This window comes from Eublepharis macularius, chromosome 11 (genome assembly GCF_028583425.1).
Source record: "Eublepharis macularius isolate TG4126 chromosome 11, MPM_Emac_v1.0, whole genome shotgun sequence".
Lineage (NCBI taxonomy): Eukaryota > Metazoa > Chordata > Lepidosauria > Squamata > Eublepharidae > Eublepharis > Eublepharis macularius.
In genome coordinates this window covers 71,397,823-71,412,217 of record NC_072800.1, presented here as the reverse complement: position 1 = coordinate 71,412,217, position 14,395 = coordinate 71,397,823, and the positions used below count along the sequence as shown (strand labels likewise).

The 14,395-nt window shown below is 41.2% G+C and overlaps 1 protein-coding gene across 2 annotated transcripts in view; it reads left to right on the top strand.

Moving 5' to 3' along the window:
* ODAD2 (outer dynein arm docking complex subunit 2) overlaps positions 1–13,962 on the top strand; it is a 90,898-nt gene extending 76,936 nt beyond the window's left edge. For both annotated transcript variants that reach the window (XM_054991514.1, XM_054991515.1), the window contains one exon: positions 13,529–13,962. In XM_054991514.1, coding sequence (XP_054847489.1) covers positions 13,529–13,642 — 114 coding nt within the window. In that variant the 3' untranslated portion in view covers positions 13,643–13,962. The remainder of the gene's footprint in view (positions 1–13,528) is intronic.
* Positions 13,963–14,395: the final 433 nt, after the last annotated feature.

Below are 14,395 nucleotides of genomic sequence, written 5' to 3'. Positions count from 1 at the left end.
CCTTACCTGAGATTTGAACTCATTGGGAACTTCGTTACCCAGGATTTCTGGAAGCAATGGATTCTTCTGACCAGAATTCTCAGGTTCCATGGCAGCTATCCTGAATATGCTTAGAAGAAGCTACCAGCGCGTAAGTCTTAAAAATGATGCCTGGATGCTGCTGCAACCCCTCGCCTCTGTCCCTCCCTCCCCAGATGTTTCAAGAAGGGGAGACCTAGGAGGGAGAGGTGAGAATAAGCTCACCTGGGCTTGATCTTCCCAGTTTTTTCTCAGTCATCCCTGTGAAATTTCAGACAGACTGAACCAATTATGATGTGTGTTTGAGGAATTGTTTATCATAGAAAAAAGATATCACAACAAGTAGCATTTAAATATAAATATAATTAATATTCCAAGTGCGTCTAAGTCCTCACATTGTTCAGAAAAGTAACCAAATGTCAGAAAGGGAATCGGTATAGAAAATTCTAAAATTGAATCTTGAATCCTGGTAACAGTATTTAAAAATTTGCAAACCATAATTCTTGATTTTATAGCAGTCAAGCAAAGGTACAGCAAAAAAAGCCTTCACAACATTAAAGTTCTTGATTGCGTCTAGATTAGACTACTGCAGTGTGCTCAAATGTGTTCCGGGTGGGGCTGTCCCAGAAGAATGCTGTCCTGGTTGTTGTTGGAGAAATGAGAGCCATTCCTCATGCTGCCTTGTCAGAAGCAGGGTTGAGTCACGGGCTGCCCAGGGAACATCTCCATGGGCTGGGCTTGGGTGGCAGCTAAGAAGGATCCCCAGGGGCTGGAACAGCCATGCTCCTTGGCCTCCCTGACAGGTTGTGACCTGCCTGAAAGGGAAACAAACACATATGGTGGGGGGCTGGGACTCACACAAGCCACGTCGAGGTCTGCCACATCCTGGAAGTGTGCCCATGGGTGGCTCCATTGTTACAGGTGCTGCTGGTAACCAGATACTGGATGCCCCTCCAGTGGGAAAGTGCTCCTTGTCTACATCTGGCTGTTCTACTCCCGTGGCTGCTTGGAGCTCATCCTGTGAGGGAGACATTCAAGAGGTCATTCACCGACCATCACGGAGGAGTTGTGAGAGCGAGTATGCAGTCACCTCGACCTGTGGCTGCACTCTCTCCTCTGCTCAAGGGGGGAACCTGGATAAGGGAGTCTGAGCAGAACCTTGGCATAGGCTGCTAGGAGCCCTCCCCTCTGAAACAGATGCATCAAGCATGGTTGCATGGGTGACTGCCTTTTTGGCAGGAATGGGCTGCCCACCCCACTGATGAGCTTCAACCACAGAGGCCTCCATTGGGGGGCGCCAGTGAGAAGAGAGTGAGGACTGGTGTGAATGAGCAAGCTGGGACAACTTGGTCCTCAGCTTCTTCTTATCTGTCGGTGCATCTTCACCCTTCCCCAAGCCAGGACTCAGGTGACGGGTAACCTAAAAGGAAACTCAGATGGTGGTGGTGGTTAGACATTATGAATTTAGCTCTCCTCCCATGTGTGAGTGCACAGTACACCTTATTTTTTTGCAAAGTTCCCTGCACGCTCTCGCCCTGCCACAATGAGTGCTCTCGCCTGCCTCACTCTCTGAGTCCCCATGGCAGAGGGCTCTTAGGCAGACACTCCAGCCGCATCCCTACTTATCTGAGTTTATGGGTGCCCCAGCCATGGGTTACGTAGGGTGGGTGGGGGTCTGATTGGCTGCCGTGGAAGGGGCTCAGCTGCTGCAGAGGTGCAAGCAGATTGGTCCCTGCGGTAGTCGGTATCCTATGCTCTACTGGGCCTCTTGGGCGGGGCCGGGCATGAAGGGGCAGTTTTCCCCTACAACAGGCACCTATGGGCTACATCATAATTTTTTGTTGTGTAACTTTCTGTCACTGCAGGGGGCATTCCTGTGCCTGAAATGGCTTAGGGAGCAGACTAACTTGTGCCCTACCTCCACCCCCCAGTCCACCAACACAGGGACTTATATCCCAGTTATGCCTCCGCCTAGCTGCGGTTGTCGGGCACCAGTAAAGGACCTGGGCGGTGTGGCACCAGGCTGCTGCACCATCATAGGAGGGATTGCGATGGTGTAAGTCTGGGGTGTATTGTTGTACCTCCTAATTGGCTTCCAGAGTGCTTTTGCCCTCCCTCCCCAGATTGCACTGCCCATCCACTTTTCCAAGGCAAGAGACATTGTTAACTATCCAGTCCCACTGCATTATAACTTAGCTGGTAATGTAGAGGAAAAAAACTGGTATTTTTTTCTAAGTTATATGTGCCAGCTATGTAGTCATTATCTTACTTGTAGCTCCTCTATTTTTTATTTCAGTCCATTGAGGGGGGGAGGGTTTTTGTGACACTTTGGCAAGCAGTTCTTAAGCATTTCAGATCTGTGCTTTGCATTTTATGCAGTCTTTAGATAGCTCTTTGCAGTATCGACTGGAAAAACATTCAGAGTAATAAAATGCTAACAGAAAGTAAGAGCTTGGAAGAGAAGATACCTACTTAGTAACTGTTCTCCAAATCAGCCATATCTTCCCTACATTAATCAGTACAAAGGAAGAAATTCACAAAAATCTAAACAATTGAAATATAAGATGGAAAAGAGAATGTAAAGCTGATAATAGACGAGTGAAAGAGATTGGTGTGGGAAGTGGTCCCAGGGTGAGCCTTGAGCAAATGTTCATTGCAAGGACAAAAGCAACGGACCTGGCAGCATCCACTCTCCCTAATGCCTATTGCATATGGTAAGTAACCTGGCTCCTCTTTTAATCTTAGTAAAATGAGTTTCCAGTGAACTGAAATGGGTTTCCTACATCTTTGTCTCTCTTTCTCTCTTGATACATATTATTACAAAGATCTTTGTCAGTTCAAGTGCCTTCTTTGTGCGTTAATCATCTCTCAAAATCTACAATAAAATAAAAATAAAATTGAAAATGCCCTTCAGATGAAAGTATGCTAAAAGACTTTTGGTCTCTCATTTTCTGGATTATCAGAACTGCAGATTGCTTTTCAGGGGATGAACTTTATATACCCCCAGGCTCTACGACTGTTTCTGGTGATAGAATGTCTTCTAAATATGGTACCAAAGCCGTTTAGTGCTGTATGTGGGCTAAAAACACACTGATAATTAATTATTTAGACTAGTGGTCCTCTTACTGGCCATAAGTTAAATGTATATGTCTGGAGTCACAGGAGCCTCCATCAGTGGCTCTCCTGATTGCAGACTGCCCCCCCCGCCCCCCCCCCCCGCCCTCCATATGTCAGTATTAAAGAACAAGGAGGATCTGCAATCAGGAGAGATACTGAGGGTTGGGGAGCTCCCATCTCAGATTGTTTACACTCAGGGTTGAATTATGGTTGCCAAAATCCAGGTGGAGCCTGGAGATCTTCTGGAATTATAGCAGATCTCCAGATGAAAGAAATCAGTTCCCCTGGAGAAAATGGCTGCTTTGAAGGGCGGACCCTATGGCATTATATCCTACTGAGGTCCCTCCCCTCTACAAACCTTACCTTCCTTAGTCTCCACCCCCAAATCTCCAGGAATTTCCAAGCCCAATGTTAGCAACCCTAGGTTGAATTCAAAGGCAAATTTGGTGCCTTATCTATATTCCTCCTGATTACGTGCACTTTGATTTTTCATAAAAGTCAGTGGAGGAAAAAGAGTGTTACTGCTATGTATAGAGGAGAAGGAAAGTCTGCAGACTGGCCCGTTACCTGGTTTTGTTTTTCCCTATTTATATTTTGGACAATATTTGACTAATTTAGTTTCTCTGTTTATTGGCAGTCCTAAACTGAGATTTTAAATTGTGGTTATTTATGTATTTTTAGGATTTTAAAAAATTATACTGTTAGCTTCCTTGAGTGCCGTAAGATAGAAAGGCAGCTAATAAAATAATCTGTGAAGACCTTTGATGAATCCCTGCTCAAGGTAATATCCTGGATTTTTGTACTGCTGGAGTTTTAAATGATTTGATTGATACAGCACAGCTATTCTACTAAAAATGGAAAAGAGAACAAATAACCATAAATAAATTTTTTGTTTAGTTCCCTTGAATCTTAATTTTCCAGTTAGCAAAAAGTATTTCAGTATCACACCTGACTGACAATGGTAATTAGAGTATGCCGAGAGAGACCTTAATATACGCACCCTGGAAGAACGTGGAAAAGAAGGCAGTCAGCCTAATGGATCCACCTTCCCCAGAAAATCTCCTATTTGTTCTTGGGTCAGAGACAAGTGAACTTCTTGGCTTAATGCATCCTCAGAAAGCCAGTGGTGTTTGTCTCCAAAAGGGAATTTCTCAGTGTCCATTTTCAGTTGAATCTGTTAACTTTTGCCCACCGTCTTAAGGGCCAAGTTGTTTTTCAGCAGCATGTGCTTTCCAAATATTGCCTTATGAGGAACTAGAAAGGGAGCTCTGGATTTAAGTAACGATAAAGTGTTAACTGAGTTGAAACCCTAATTAATTTTGGATTGTACCACATACTGTATTATTTATAATTTTAATTGAATAAATCTTTTTGCGGGGCGAAGAATACATGTAAAACAACACACAAACTTAGATGCCTTAAATATTTCCAGTGTTCAGCACTGTGTTGAAAGCAAAATTCTGGCGGTATGTAGACTGATACTTTTTTGGATGGCCTTCCACCATATGCTTTTATTTAAGACAACTTCTTTTCTTTTATGTTATATTATAAAAAGCATGTAAAGCGTTCTTTTGGATAAAGCTACTATTCCTATCCTCTTACTAATTAGGAGATCACAGAACAAGGAATTTGACATCTTCTTGGTAGAATAGCATATGGAAAGAAGCAAGAGGCTGGATTAAAGAAGTACAGCCAGCATAACTAAGTGCAGTACAGAAATATAGCAGCTGTGGTATAATGAAGTTTTTAATTTCAAGCAAGTTTAAAGAACAGGTTTCTATTTTACAGGTGCCGCTGGATTCCCCAGATTGCTTATGGATCATAAGTGGCATCCAACTCGGAGTGCCTCTTACCAGCTTTGGCTGGTCTTCCAGCTTCAGCCTCTGCTGGATAAGGATGATTTTGCCCCACTTACTTTCATTGTGGTTTTTATGTACAATAATCCATTTTGGATGCCTCTTGGGCAAAAGGGGAGAACACAAATTGTTTTAAATAAACAAATATAAGCTTGTTGGTCTTTATGCAGCTAAGTAGTCCAATTTATTTCTCATTAAAGGGAGAAAGGTGGGCTTATAAATTGTTTTAATCAATGCAAGGGCATTAAATACTTCATGTTGAAGCTTCTAAGGTAGCAGACTTTAGAAGGAAATGTTTGCCCCTGATCTGAAGCCAATGTTTGTGGCACATCCCCAATGCAATGATGCAGTTACCATCTTTTCACTTCGGAGGGATGTACAATCTCCAGTTTAGCTCCTGGCTGATTCAGCTAAGTAATACTAAAGCCCAAAGACAGCAAACAATTTTCCTACATTGATCCAGCTCAACCCGTTTGTAATTTCAGCTAGCAATAATTCAGTACTACTTTACTGAATAATTAAATGAATTGTAAAATTCACAGCCAGTGAGTAAGCAACAGCCACAAGCATAGGTGGCTTTAAAAGGAGATTAGACAGGTTCATGGAGGATAGATCCATCAATTGCCGTTACTAGCCATGGTGAATAATAGGAACCTCAATACAGAGAAGCAGAAAACCTCTCTGTCAGCAAATACCAGTGCTAGGAGGCAGCATTAGGGAAGGCTTCTAAGCCCTGTTTGTTGGCCCTCCAGCCAGGCAATGTGTTGGCTACTGAGTGAACATGATGCTAGACTAAACGGGTTTCTGCTCTAATCCAGTGTGTTTATTCATTGTACTGCCGATATATGGTGCTTGTATTCTGTGATGAGTTTCTTGCACAAATATAATTCCAGTGTAGGAAATTCCATAATACATGATGGAGGCAAACATGCTGACTTTCCTGTGTGCATGTGGTGGGAAGATGTTGACAGCCTTGGTTTCCCAGGCCTGATGGCTTGGTCAAATCAGCATGTCTGCTGTGGTCGCACCTGGTGCTGTGTCTTTACAACAACAACAACAACAACAACTTCTTTATTCGGTCATCGGCCAGTACAAATCAGAAACAGTAACTATCTAGTGAAGTCATAGGAAAATAGAATTGGTCCAACCAATGACCAAAAGTTAAAATTTAAAATTCATACATAAAATTTCACGACAAATTCTGCAGGCCACTGAGAAAAATTTAACACAGCTAATAGTGACCTGTTGCTGTGCTGTCTTTATTTGCTTATAATGTTGCTATGCTGCCTCATAAGGTAAGTTCTCAAAGCTGTCCACAGGCCATGTTTCAAAACATGTTCTTTCTGTCTTCACAAAAAGCACTCTCTGTCTTTGAACAAACTTCCAAATTTATTTGAATAGCTTATTCTTGGACCTCTCTCACCGTGCATGTTCTCTCACTGTGCTCAGGCCCACATGAAAGGAAAGTGGACACTACCCTTACCTTAATTCCTGGCTCCTCCCAAGAACTGTAATATAACCAGGCTTTCCCGTATTGCTACAACCCCTTTCTTTTGAAAGAAAAAATTAAAAGCAACATTACACATAATTGAGATGTGCAGGTCTTTTAATAATGCACTTACTATGAGTCAGTTTAAATTCCTGGGACGATGTCTGTCAACTCTCCTCATGTCTTCCGCTTCACGGGAGTCTCGAGGTGTGTCCTTGATGCAGTCTCTTGTTCTCCACACCTCTCTGCCGGACAATTCTCCAACGTTTCTCTATCGCTGTCAACGTGTGGCAGAGACTCTGCTCCTGTGTATTCATGCTGGTTGCAGTATTACAGTAGTATTGTGCCAAATTCTGCCTTGTTTTGTCAGATCTTGACTCCTTAGAGTCCTTACTGTGTTTCCTGGTTGTAGGTCTGCAAGATCTCTAGCTACCAGTTATAATGTGGCGCCCGTCTTCATTACTGCTGTCTCCTCAGTTCACCAAGGGACTTTACAGTGAACCCTGGCTGTAGTAATCTCCCACTTGTGGGTAAAAAGGTCTTGGTGGTTCTGCTTATTAATCAGTGTGTTGGACTTGGGTTTAGGCCCTGAGATGCAGCCTTCCGGTGATCTAGTCTTCCTAGGTATGGATCTCTCCCTGCAGCTTGTTTCTTAAGGGTTTATTTGCTGTTTTTACTGCTGATTCTGCTTTGCCTTTACTTTGAAAATGTCCAGGTGATGATGTAATGGGATCAAAATACCACTCTTTGTTGAATTTCTGGAATTCCTTCCCAAAAAACTGAGTAGCATTATTGGAGCAGACTGTGTTCAGTATCCCATAGCATGCAAAGAGTGCTTTTATCATGCATGTGACGTGTTCTGGCTGAAAAGGCTGATAAATAGTTCTTTCTTCCCAAACTGAAAAAGTAATCTACAATGATTATATATTCCTTATCTATCCAACTAAACAAACCCACTCTGGAATATCATGCTGTACTAATGTTTCTTTGAGTTGGCTGTCTTTCCAGGACCTACACACATCACATTTATCTAAGAATGTCTATAACTTCTCATTGATTCCTGGCCAATAGATGGCTTCCCTGCCCCATTACAGATATTCTTCAGTTCCCACAAGTGATGATTGCATGTTGTTCATGATTTCTGTCCAAGGAGCTTTTGGTACAACTGTCCTCCCCGGAAGGTGGTGCCATTGTGTATGTAAAGTTCATCTTGTATTTTGAAGAGTGGCGTTATCTCTTTTGAGACATGGTCTTATGTTTCTGACTAGTCTTGCAATCATACAAGTCTGTACAGTATGTTGTTCTTTAGTTTGCCTCTGAATTTCTCTCAGCCTTTCCCTTTGAGATGGGTAGCTACTGTAGCATATTAACAGCTTCTACTTCCGCTTCTACTGATGCCTCCCTGGCTGCTTCTGTTAAATATGCTCAGCTTAAAGTGTCTGCTAGCATTAGGTCTCTACCAGGGCACTAGATAATCTGTATGTCATTCTTCTTTAGATGCATCAGAATATGCACTGAGGGCACTTGCTTCTTAAAGATTCAGGTGCTGCTTCTATTATTGGTGAGTGGGGGTGGGTGGGGGTTTAACCTCCATTTTTTCCCCTTTTAGATTTCAGATCTTTCTGCAAATCTGAGGGTTTACTTAGGTCTGTAGAAAGATCTGGCTCATATGTTCATGGCTCCAATCTCCAGATTTAAGTATCCACAGATGAGGTCACATTGAAAATTAGATATATTGATGATGATGATTGGTTTATTGCAGTGCCACAATGTTCTCTCACTGAAAGGGCTGCATTAAAAAAAACCTTATATATCAGCAAACGGGTGACAATAGGGCTATTTTAAAGAGGGAAGTCTCAGTACTCTCAAAAGAAGCTGCATCCAACTGCAGTCCCCCAATTAATACACTTTTATAATACACAGGTTTGCCTTTGTCATGTTTGACATTTCTAGGTACACACCATAAGCAAGCAAAAGGGAATAAAGGCAGAGATTTTTTAAAAAGGGAAAATGCATATATATGTTATTTCTTCCAAATAACATACCTAAGCAGTACTGGTTTTCCTCCCAGTGGTCTGGAGGAATGAACTGGCTCCCAAGATGAAGTTATGAAAATGGTTATTACTGTGGAAAATTATTGTTGGGGTTCATCATTTAGTACCTTAAGGAAGGCAAAAGATTTGCTATGAACAGGCAGACCGTAATTATAAATAGCATATGTTTTCCTTGTTCCAAATGTCAGACTTAAGTCTTTAGTGAAACCACTGTATGTACGCTATGTACATGCATACTTTTGGTTTTGAATGTAGCACATGAAATTCTTCGGCTCTTAACTCATCTGTAAGGTTCACAGGAAAATTGTGGCATGCCTGGGGGAACATGTTGCAATTAGAGTTGATCAGAATTGCAGTTCATGGCAGAAACCAAAATAGCTGTTGAGTTGTGTGGAGGAAGGTGCTTTTATAAGCACCAAGAAAAGAGGGCAGAAAAAGAAATGCAGGCAAGCAGTGCCATTACTTAAAGGCATGTACTGTCTGTGTCTTTGCTGTCAGTCAATCAAGCATAGAAATCTCAGTGCCTTGGGAGGCCTATGTTGGTGCTACCGTGACATCATTCTAACTATCAGTTTGGTGTAGTGGGGAGAGTCAGTTTGGTGTAGTGGTTATGAGCGGCAGGACTCTAATCTGGAGAACCAGGTTTGATTCCGCACTCCTCCACTTGAAGCCAGCTGGGTGACCTTGGGTCGGTCACAGCTCTCTGGAGCTCTCTCAGTCCCACCTACCTCACAGGGTGATTGTCATGAGGATAATCATAACACACTTTGTAAACCACTCTGAATAGATGTGATGTTCTGAAGGGCAGTATATAAATCAAATGTTATTATGATGTTGTTATTATCAACAGGGCTCAGCCCAAAACTTGAAAACAAGATTTATTTCTTTAACAGTAATGGAAATTATTCCACAAATAATTAACAAATGTACATTTATTATGAAGCTGCAGCTTGGAAAAAAACTCCTAAATTTTACACAGATAGAAGGACTCTTCTCCATGGAGGCAATACATCCTTGCATCCGCCTTCTTGCAGCTCAAAATGCCCTCTTGAAAATCTGCTCTTATGGAACAAGGGACCCCAGGAACAGCCAGGGAGGAGTTAGAGGTCTGCCCCAAGGGGGTTTGTTACAATCACCCCTCCCCTCCTTGCACGTTGGAAAATTTTAAGCAAGATCCAGCACCTTGATTGTATGGGAAAGCCCTTTGGGTGGCTTCACATAACCACATTCACAGGATGGTTACTACTGTCATGAGGACGTTCTCCGAGATTAACAATTGCCATATGGTTTTGACATTTGTAATTCCCATCATGTGTCATTTATCAAGGACAGCATTAATAAGCACATTTTCATGTCATCCAGACAGTGCCTGTTAGAGGATAATGAGTTGCTTAGGAATTATGTTTATCTCTTGGATAATCATCATATATATTGCCTGTATACAGATGATCCATCTATCTGGAGACCAAACCTTGGGGGCACAACTCCTGTTCTGATAGGAATAAATTGAGATGATGGGAACAAACCTGGTAAATAGTAATAGTCCTTTCTCCCCTCATGCAACTCATTGATTGAAGAGGGGAGTTTATTGGTGATGACGTCCAAATGTAATAATAATAATAACAACATTCCATTTATATACCGCCCTTCAGGACAACTTAATGCCACACTCAGAGCGGTTTACAAAGTGTGTTGTTATTATCCTCACAACAATCACCCTGTGAGGTGGGTGGGGCTGAGAGAGCTCTGGAGGAGCTGTGACCGACCCAAGGTCACCCAGCTGACTTCAAGCAGAAGAGTGGGAAATCAAACCCGGTTCTCCAGATTAGAGTCCTGCTGCTCTTAACCACTACACCAAACTGATAGACACCACAGTGGGATTAGGTTCTTTCCCAGTAACTGGAATTCTGAAGCCTAGTTTTATCCTGCTTTCTGGGAAAGAAGTTGACCCTAGTTTGTAGCAGTGCCTGCATTTGGATGTCACGACTATTTGGAGTTACTGCAAGGCTTCCGTGCACAAGAAAAGAAAGGATGAAAGGCCAGCTAGCCAAGTCCATGACTATTTCAACCTGTTTGTGATGTTTAAACATAGCCAGAGTGGTTCACCAACAGTCTTCTGATTGTAAACATTATGGTGGAAGCTGGTCCAGTGATATTTGTTTCAGGCTTAAGGGAAGAATGGTCCCTTTATCAGTTGAGAAGATTTCACATAACCAGGTTGCCTAGTGATTCTGTCTAGAATGCACTGATATATCCAGGGCCTGCTTGCTTGTTGGGTAAGTGGACTAACTGAGACAGGTACAAACTTTCAAGTGGAGCCAGAGATGTCAGCTGCTAGTGCCTAATATGCTGTTAGTGCCCCTAAACTCTGTTCTTCCAGTACCATCTTAGTAATTTGTCCTTCCAAAACAAACAGTAATCCTAAACAGAGTTGCACCCTTCTAAGTTCTTTAAAGTCAATGGGCGTAAAAGAGTGTAATCCTACTTACAATGTTTATCAAAGTGTCTTACATTTGTCTAACATGACCTTTTTGCCCCCCAAGTGCCAAAAATCCTGCAACGTCTACCTGTTGGTTTGCTGGCAGACGAGGGAGAGAGACAAGGATTGGCTAGACATGCTGGGAGAAAACTGAGCCCCAGTGGTGCAGCCAGCATCTCCTTGGTGCCTGGGACACAGAATTGGCCCAGTTTATTAAGCCAAATGCTCCAACATGTCACGGCTTGGTACATACCCCAAAGGTTGCTTAACTTTGGTCTACGGGCTGGATTAATGGTCTAGAAGAAGTGAGACAAGGAGGGTTGATTGTGTACCATTTTGGATGATGGATCCTCCACTGATTCAATTATTTAATCATTTGAGTCTTGCAACATTTAATTCTTGTAATTCCAGTGCCTTGAGTGTTAACATGTTGTTATATGTTACAGCATACCAAAATTAGGGCATGTCTTTTCAAACCTATATATATGTTTAAGATCTTTTGGAGTAAGGCAAATAAATCCTGTTCCTGTTCTGTTTGGATTGGTCTAGTTGTAACAGCATCCTATGTCAGAAACGTTGCTTTTCCAAGCTGCACAATTGTGTGCTTCTATGAGCTTTGTGCTTGAATTCATACAACCTTTAAAAAATGAATTCAAGCAAGAAAGTAGAATGTTTTTACAAGTTACATCTAGGGGTCAGAGGGTGAGAGGTGACTGGCAAGATGCTTATTTTGTGCATTAGTCTAACACAAATACTTCCTGAAATATAAAATGCTTTGATCTCTAAAAGCTCATACCAGATGTATGCAGCTGTGACCCACGTCTCCCAACCACTGGAAGGTTAGTGAAAGGTAGTATATAGTTCTTAAGTCTGTGTTCAATTTCTGCTTTTATATTTAACAGTTCATAATTTTATGTAATACTGTAGCAGTATGAAAAATAAGCATGAGAACTGAGTGATAACAGATTTTTTTGTGGTTTGATTCAATGTTGTTTGGGTGGGTTCAGAATCCTGAGGGCTGTAAGCTAGAAAAAAATGGGTTTTTAATTAAGGCTGTGTCCACTTCAAAATACCTGAAGCCACATGAAAAGTTTGGGAAGCTTTCCAAAATCTGGGGTTCCATGTAGCTGCTTTAAGCTAAGTGTTTAAGCAGTTGTGTCACAGACTTGCTGCCACAAAATTGCAGCATGAACTAGGAACAACCATTTATTGGTTTGAGCAGCTATTTTACGTAGGCATCTTGCCATGCAGTTGATTCCGTATTCAGAGTGTTTCCACTGAGACAGAATTGGTCTGATCACAGTGAGAATAAAACTGGACTGTTGAACTCCAGAAAGTTGATTCTAGGCGAAAGTTTAAAACAATTCATCTTAAATCCTGTCCCTGAAGATGTGTACCTACAACATGGGTTGTAATATTTTTATGTCTGTATAATTCCACTACTGTTAATAATAGGACATTCTGGAGGTCTGTCATTCATAGGGTAATGTCGGAAACTGCTTGACAGCACTTAACACACACACAATTCCACTATTGCAGTTATTGGTATTTTCCATCCTAGGAGTGTATGTGCTGCATGTCTTAGAGAGACATAATACTCAACACGTAATGTTTAAGAGATGTTCTATATCATTAAAAACAAACCTAAAAATACTACAATTACAAACATTCTAATCAAACAAAAACAAAAATAACTAATCAACATACAAAAAACATACAGAATACAGAAAAAAACAAGAAAAAACAATCTAAACTAAAAGGTTTCTCCAAAACAAATAGTCATATCATGTCACATCTACACTTTCCCTAGGTAATGATTAAAAGCTCTTTTTTTTCTAATGTCAAAATCCCTTAATCCATAAATCCACAAATCAAATCATTGTCATCTATTTCACATAAAGAATCTACAAAGGGCTTCCATTCATCAACAAACAAACTTAATTGGGTTTTTTCTAAGGGCAGACCTTTCCTAAGTGGACATTAATAACCATGAGAAAAAGTGATTTTATGGCATGGTGGTAAAACCAGGCCTCTGATAAGAATAAATAATTTTGTTTATGTAATAATAGCTCGTCAGACTAATGGATTGTCTGGTCCAGAATCTAATTGTTGACCAGTGACAAGATCTGGATCTTTCAGTCAGGGTGTGCCGTCCGGTGTAAAAGGACAGAATATACTCCCTGTTCTCCACTCCCAGCTTCTAACCGTTAAAAGCAGACAAGTAGTTAACCATCGTGAGAAATGTCCCGAGTTGCGTGTCTAACAGTCATTAATATGTTCATCATCTTAATCTGTTCAGTTCTTTTGGAACTCCGTTTTGCTTTTAGCTACTATTAATTCAACAGACTGAAAACTGGATCCCAGAGCTGTGGAATGCAGGGCCATTTTCATTCATTACTCACTATGTTTTGGTAGACATGTGTCATGCTATGATAATTTATTTTCAGGATAGTGGTTTTGGTTTGGAGTGCATTCTCATTTTATTATTTTCTGAATTTTGTTGTTGTTTTATAAGCTTCTGCTGGGTATGGCAGGCTCCACGGATGAAACGCTTCAGGAAGCAGCGGCTGGTTGCATAGCAAACATTCGCAGGTTGGCTCTAGCTACAGAGAAAGCAAAGTATGGTTGAAACTACAGACAACTTTCACCGGCTCCTGAGAATATTTTTTAAATTGCAACACTAGGACACAGTGATCAGAACTGGAATGCTTCAGAAAAAATGCATGTTAGGTTATTTTATAGGTGGCTAACAGCTGACCTAAAAGTGAATCAAAAAATCAACGGTGCTCTTAATTTTGACAATATCAATACCTTATGGTTGGAATTTTTTCAGCGTTCTACCTGTACCAAAGATATTCCAGAGAACATCCAAAAATGCCTTTTCAATTTCTTTCCAAAAACTTTTTTGCATGTGATGGACATATAATAAAGATTCTTTCCCTTACTTGACTATGGTTGTACTATTATTCCTGGGTGTCTTGAGCAATTATGTTTCTGCTAAACCTGTCTAATCATTCTGTCATAATGGTTTTGCTTGCTTGAGCACTTACAAATCCTCCAGAGACACCCACATACACATGTACTAGTTCAACATCTGGAATTATACAAGTCCTTCAAACAGATGGAATTGTGGGCGCACTTTCAAGACATCTCTAAAATCCCTTTAGTATCATCAGTATTAAAGATTTCCATTAAGATTAATAAGATGTAATGTACATGGTTAGAAAATCAAGTGTGCAAATTCACAGCCAGACAACTAGAATGAAAATAAAAGAAACAAGCATTTTATGCATCTCTGTTAGTATTATCTCATTGCCATTTCTTACTCAGAGGACAGCTACAAACTTACTATGGGCTTACACCAATCTAACTTGCATGGCTT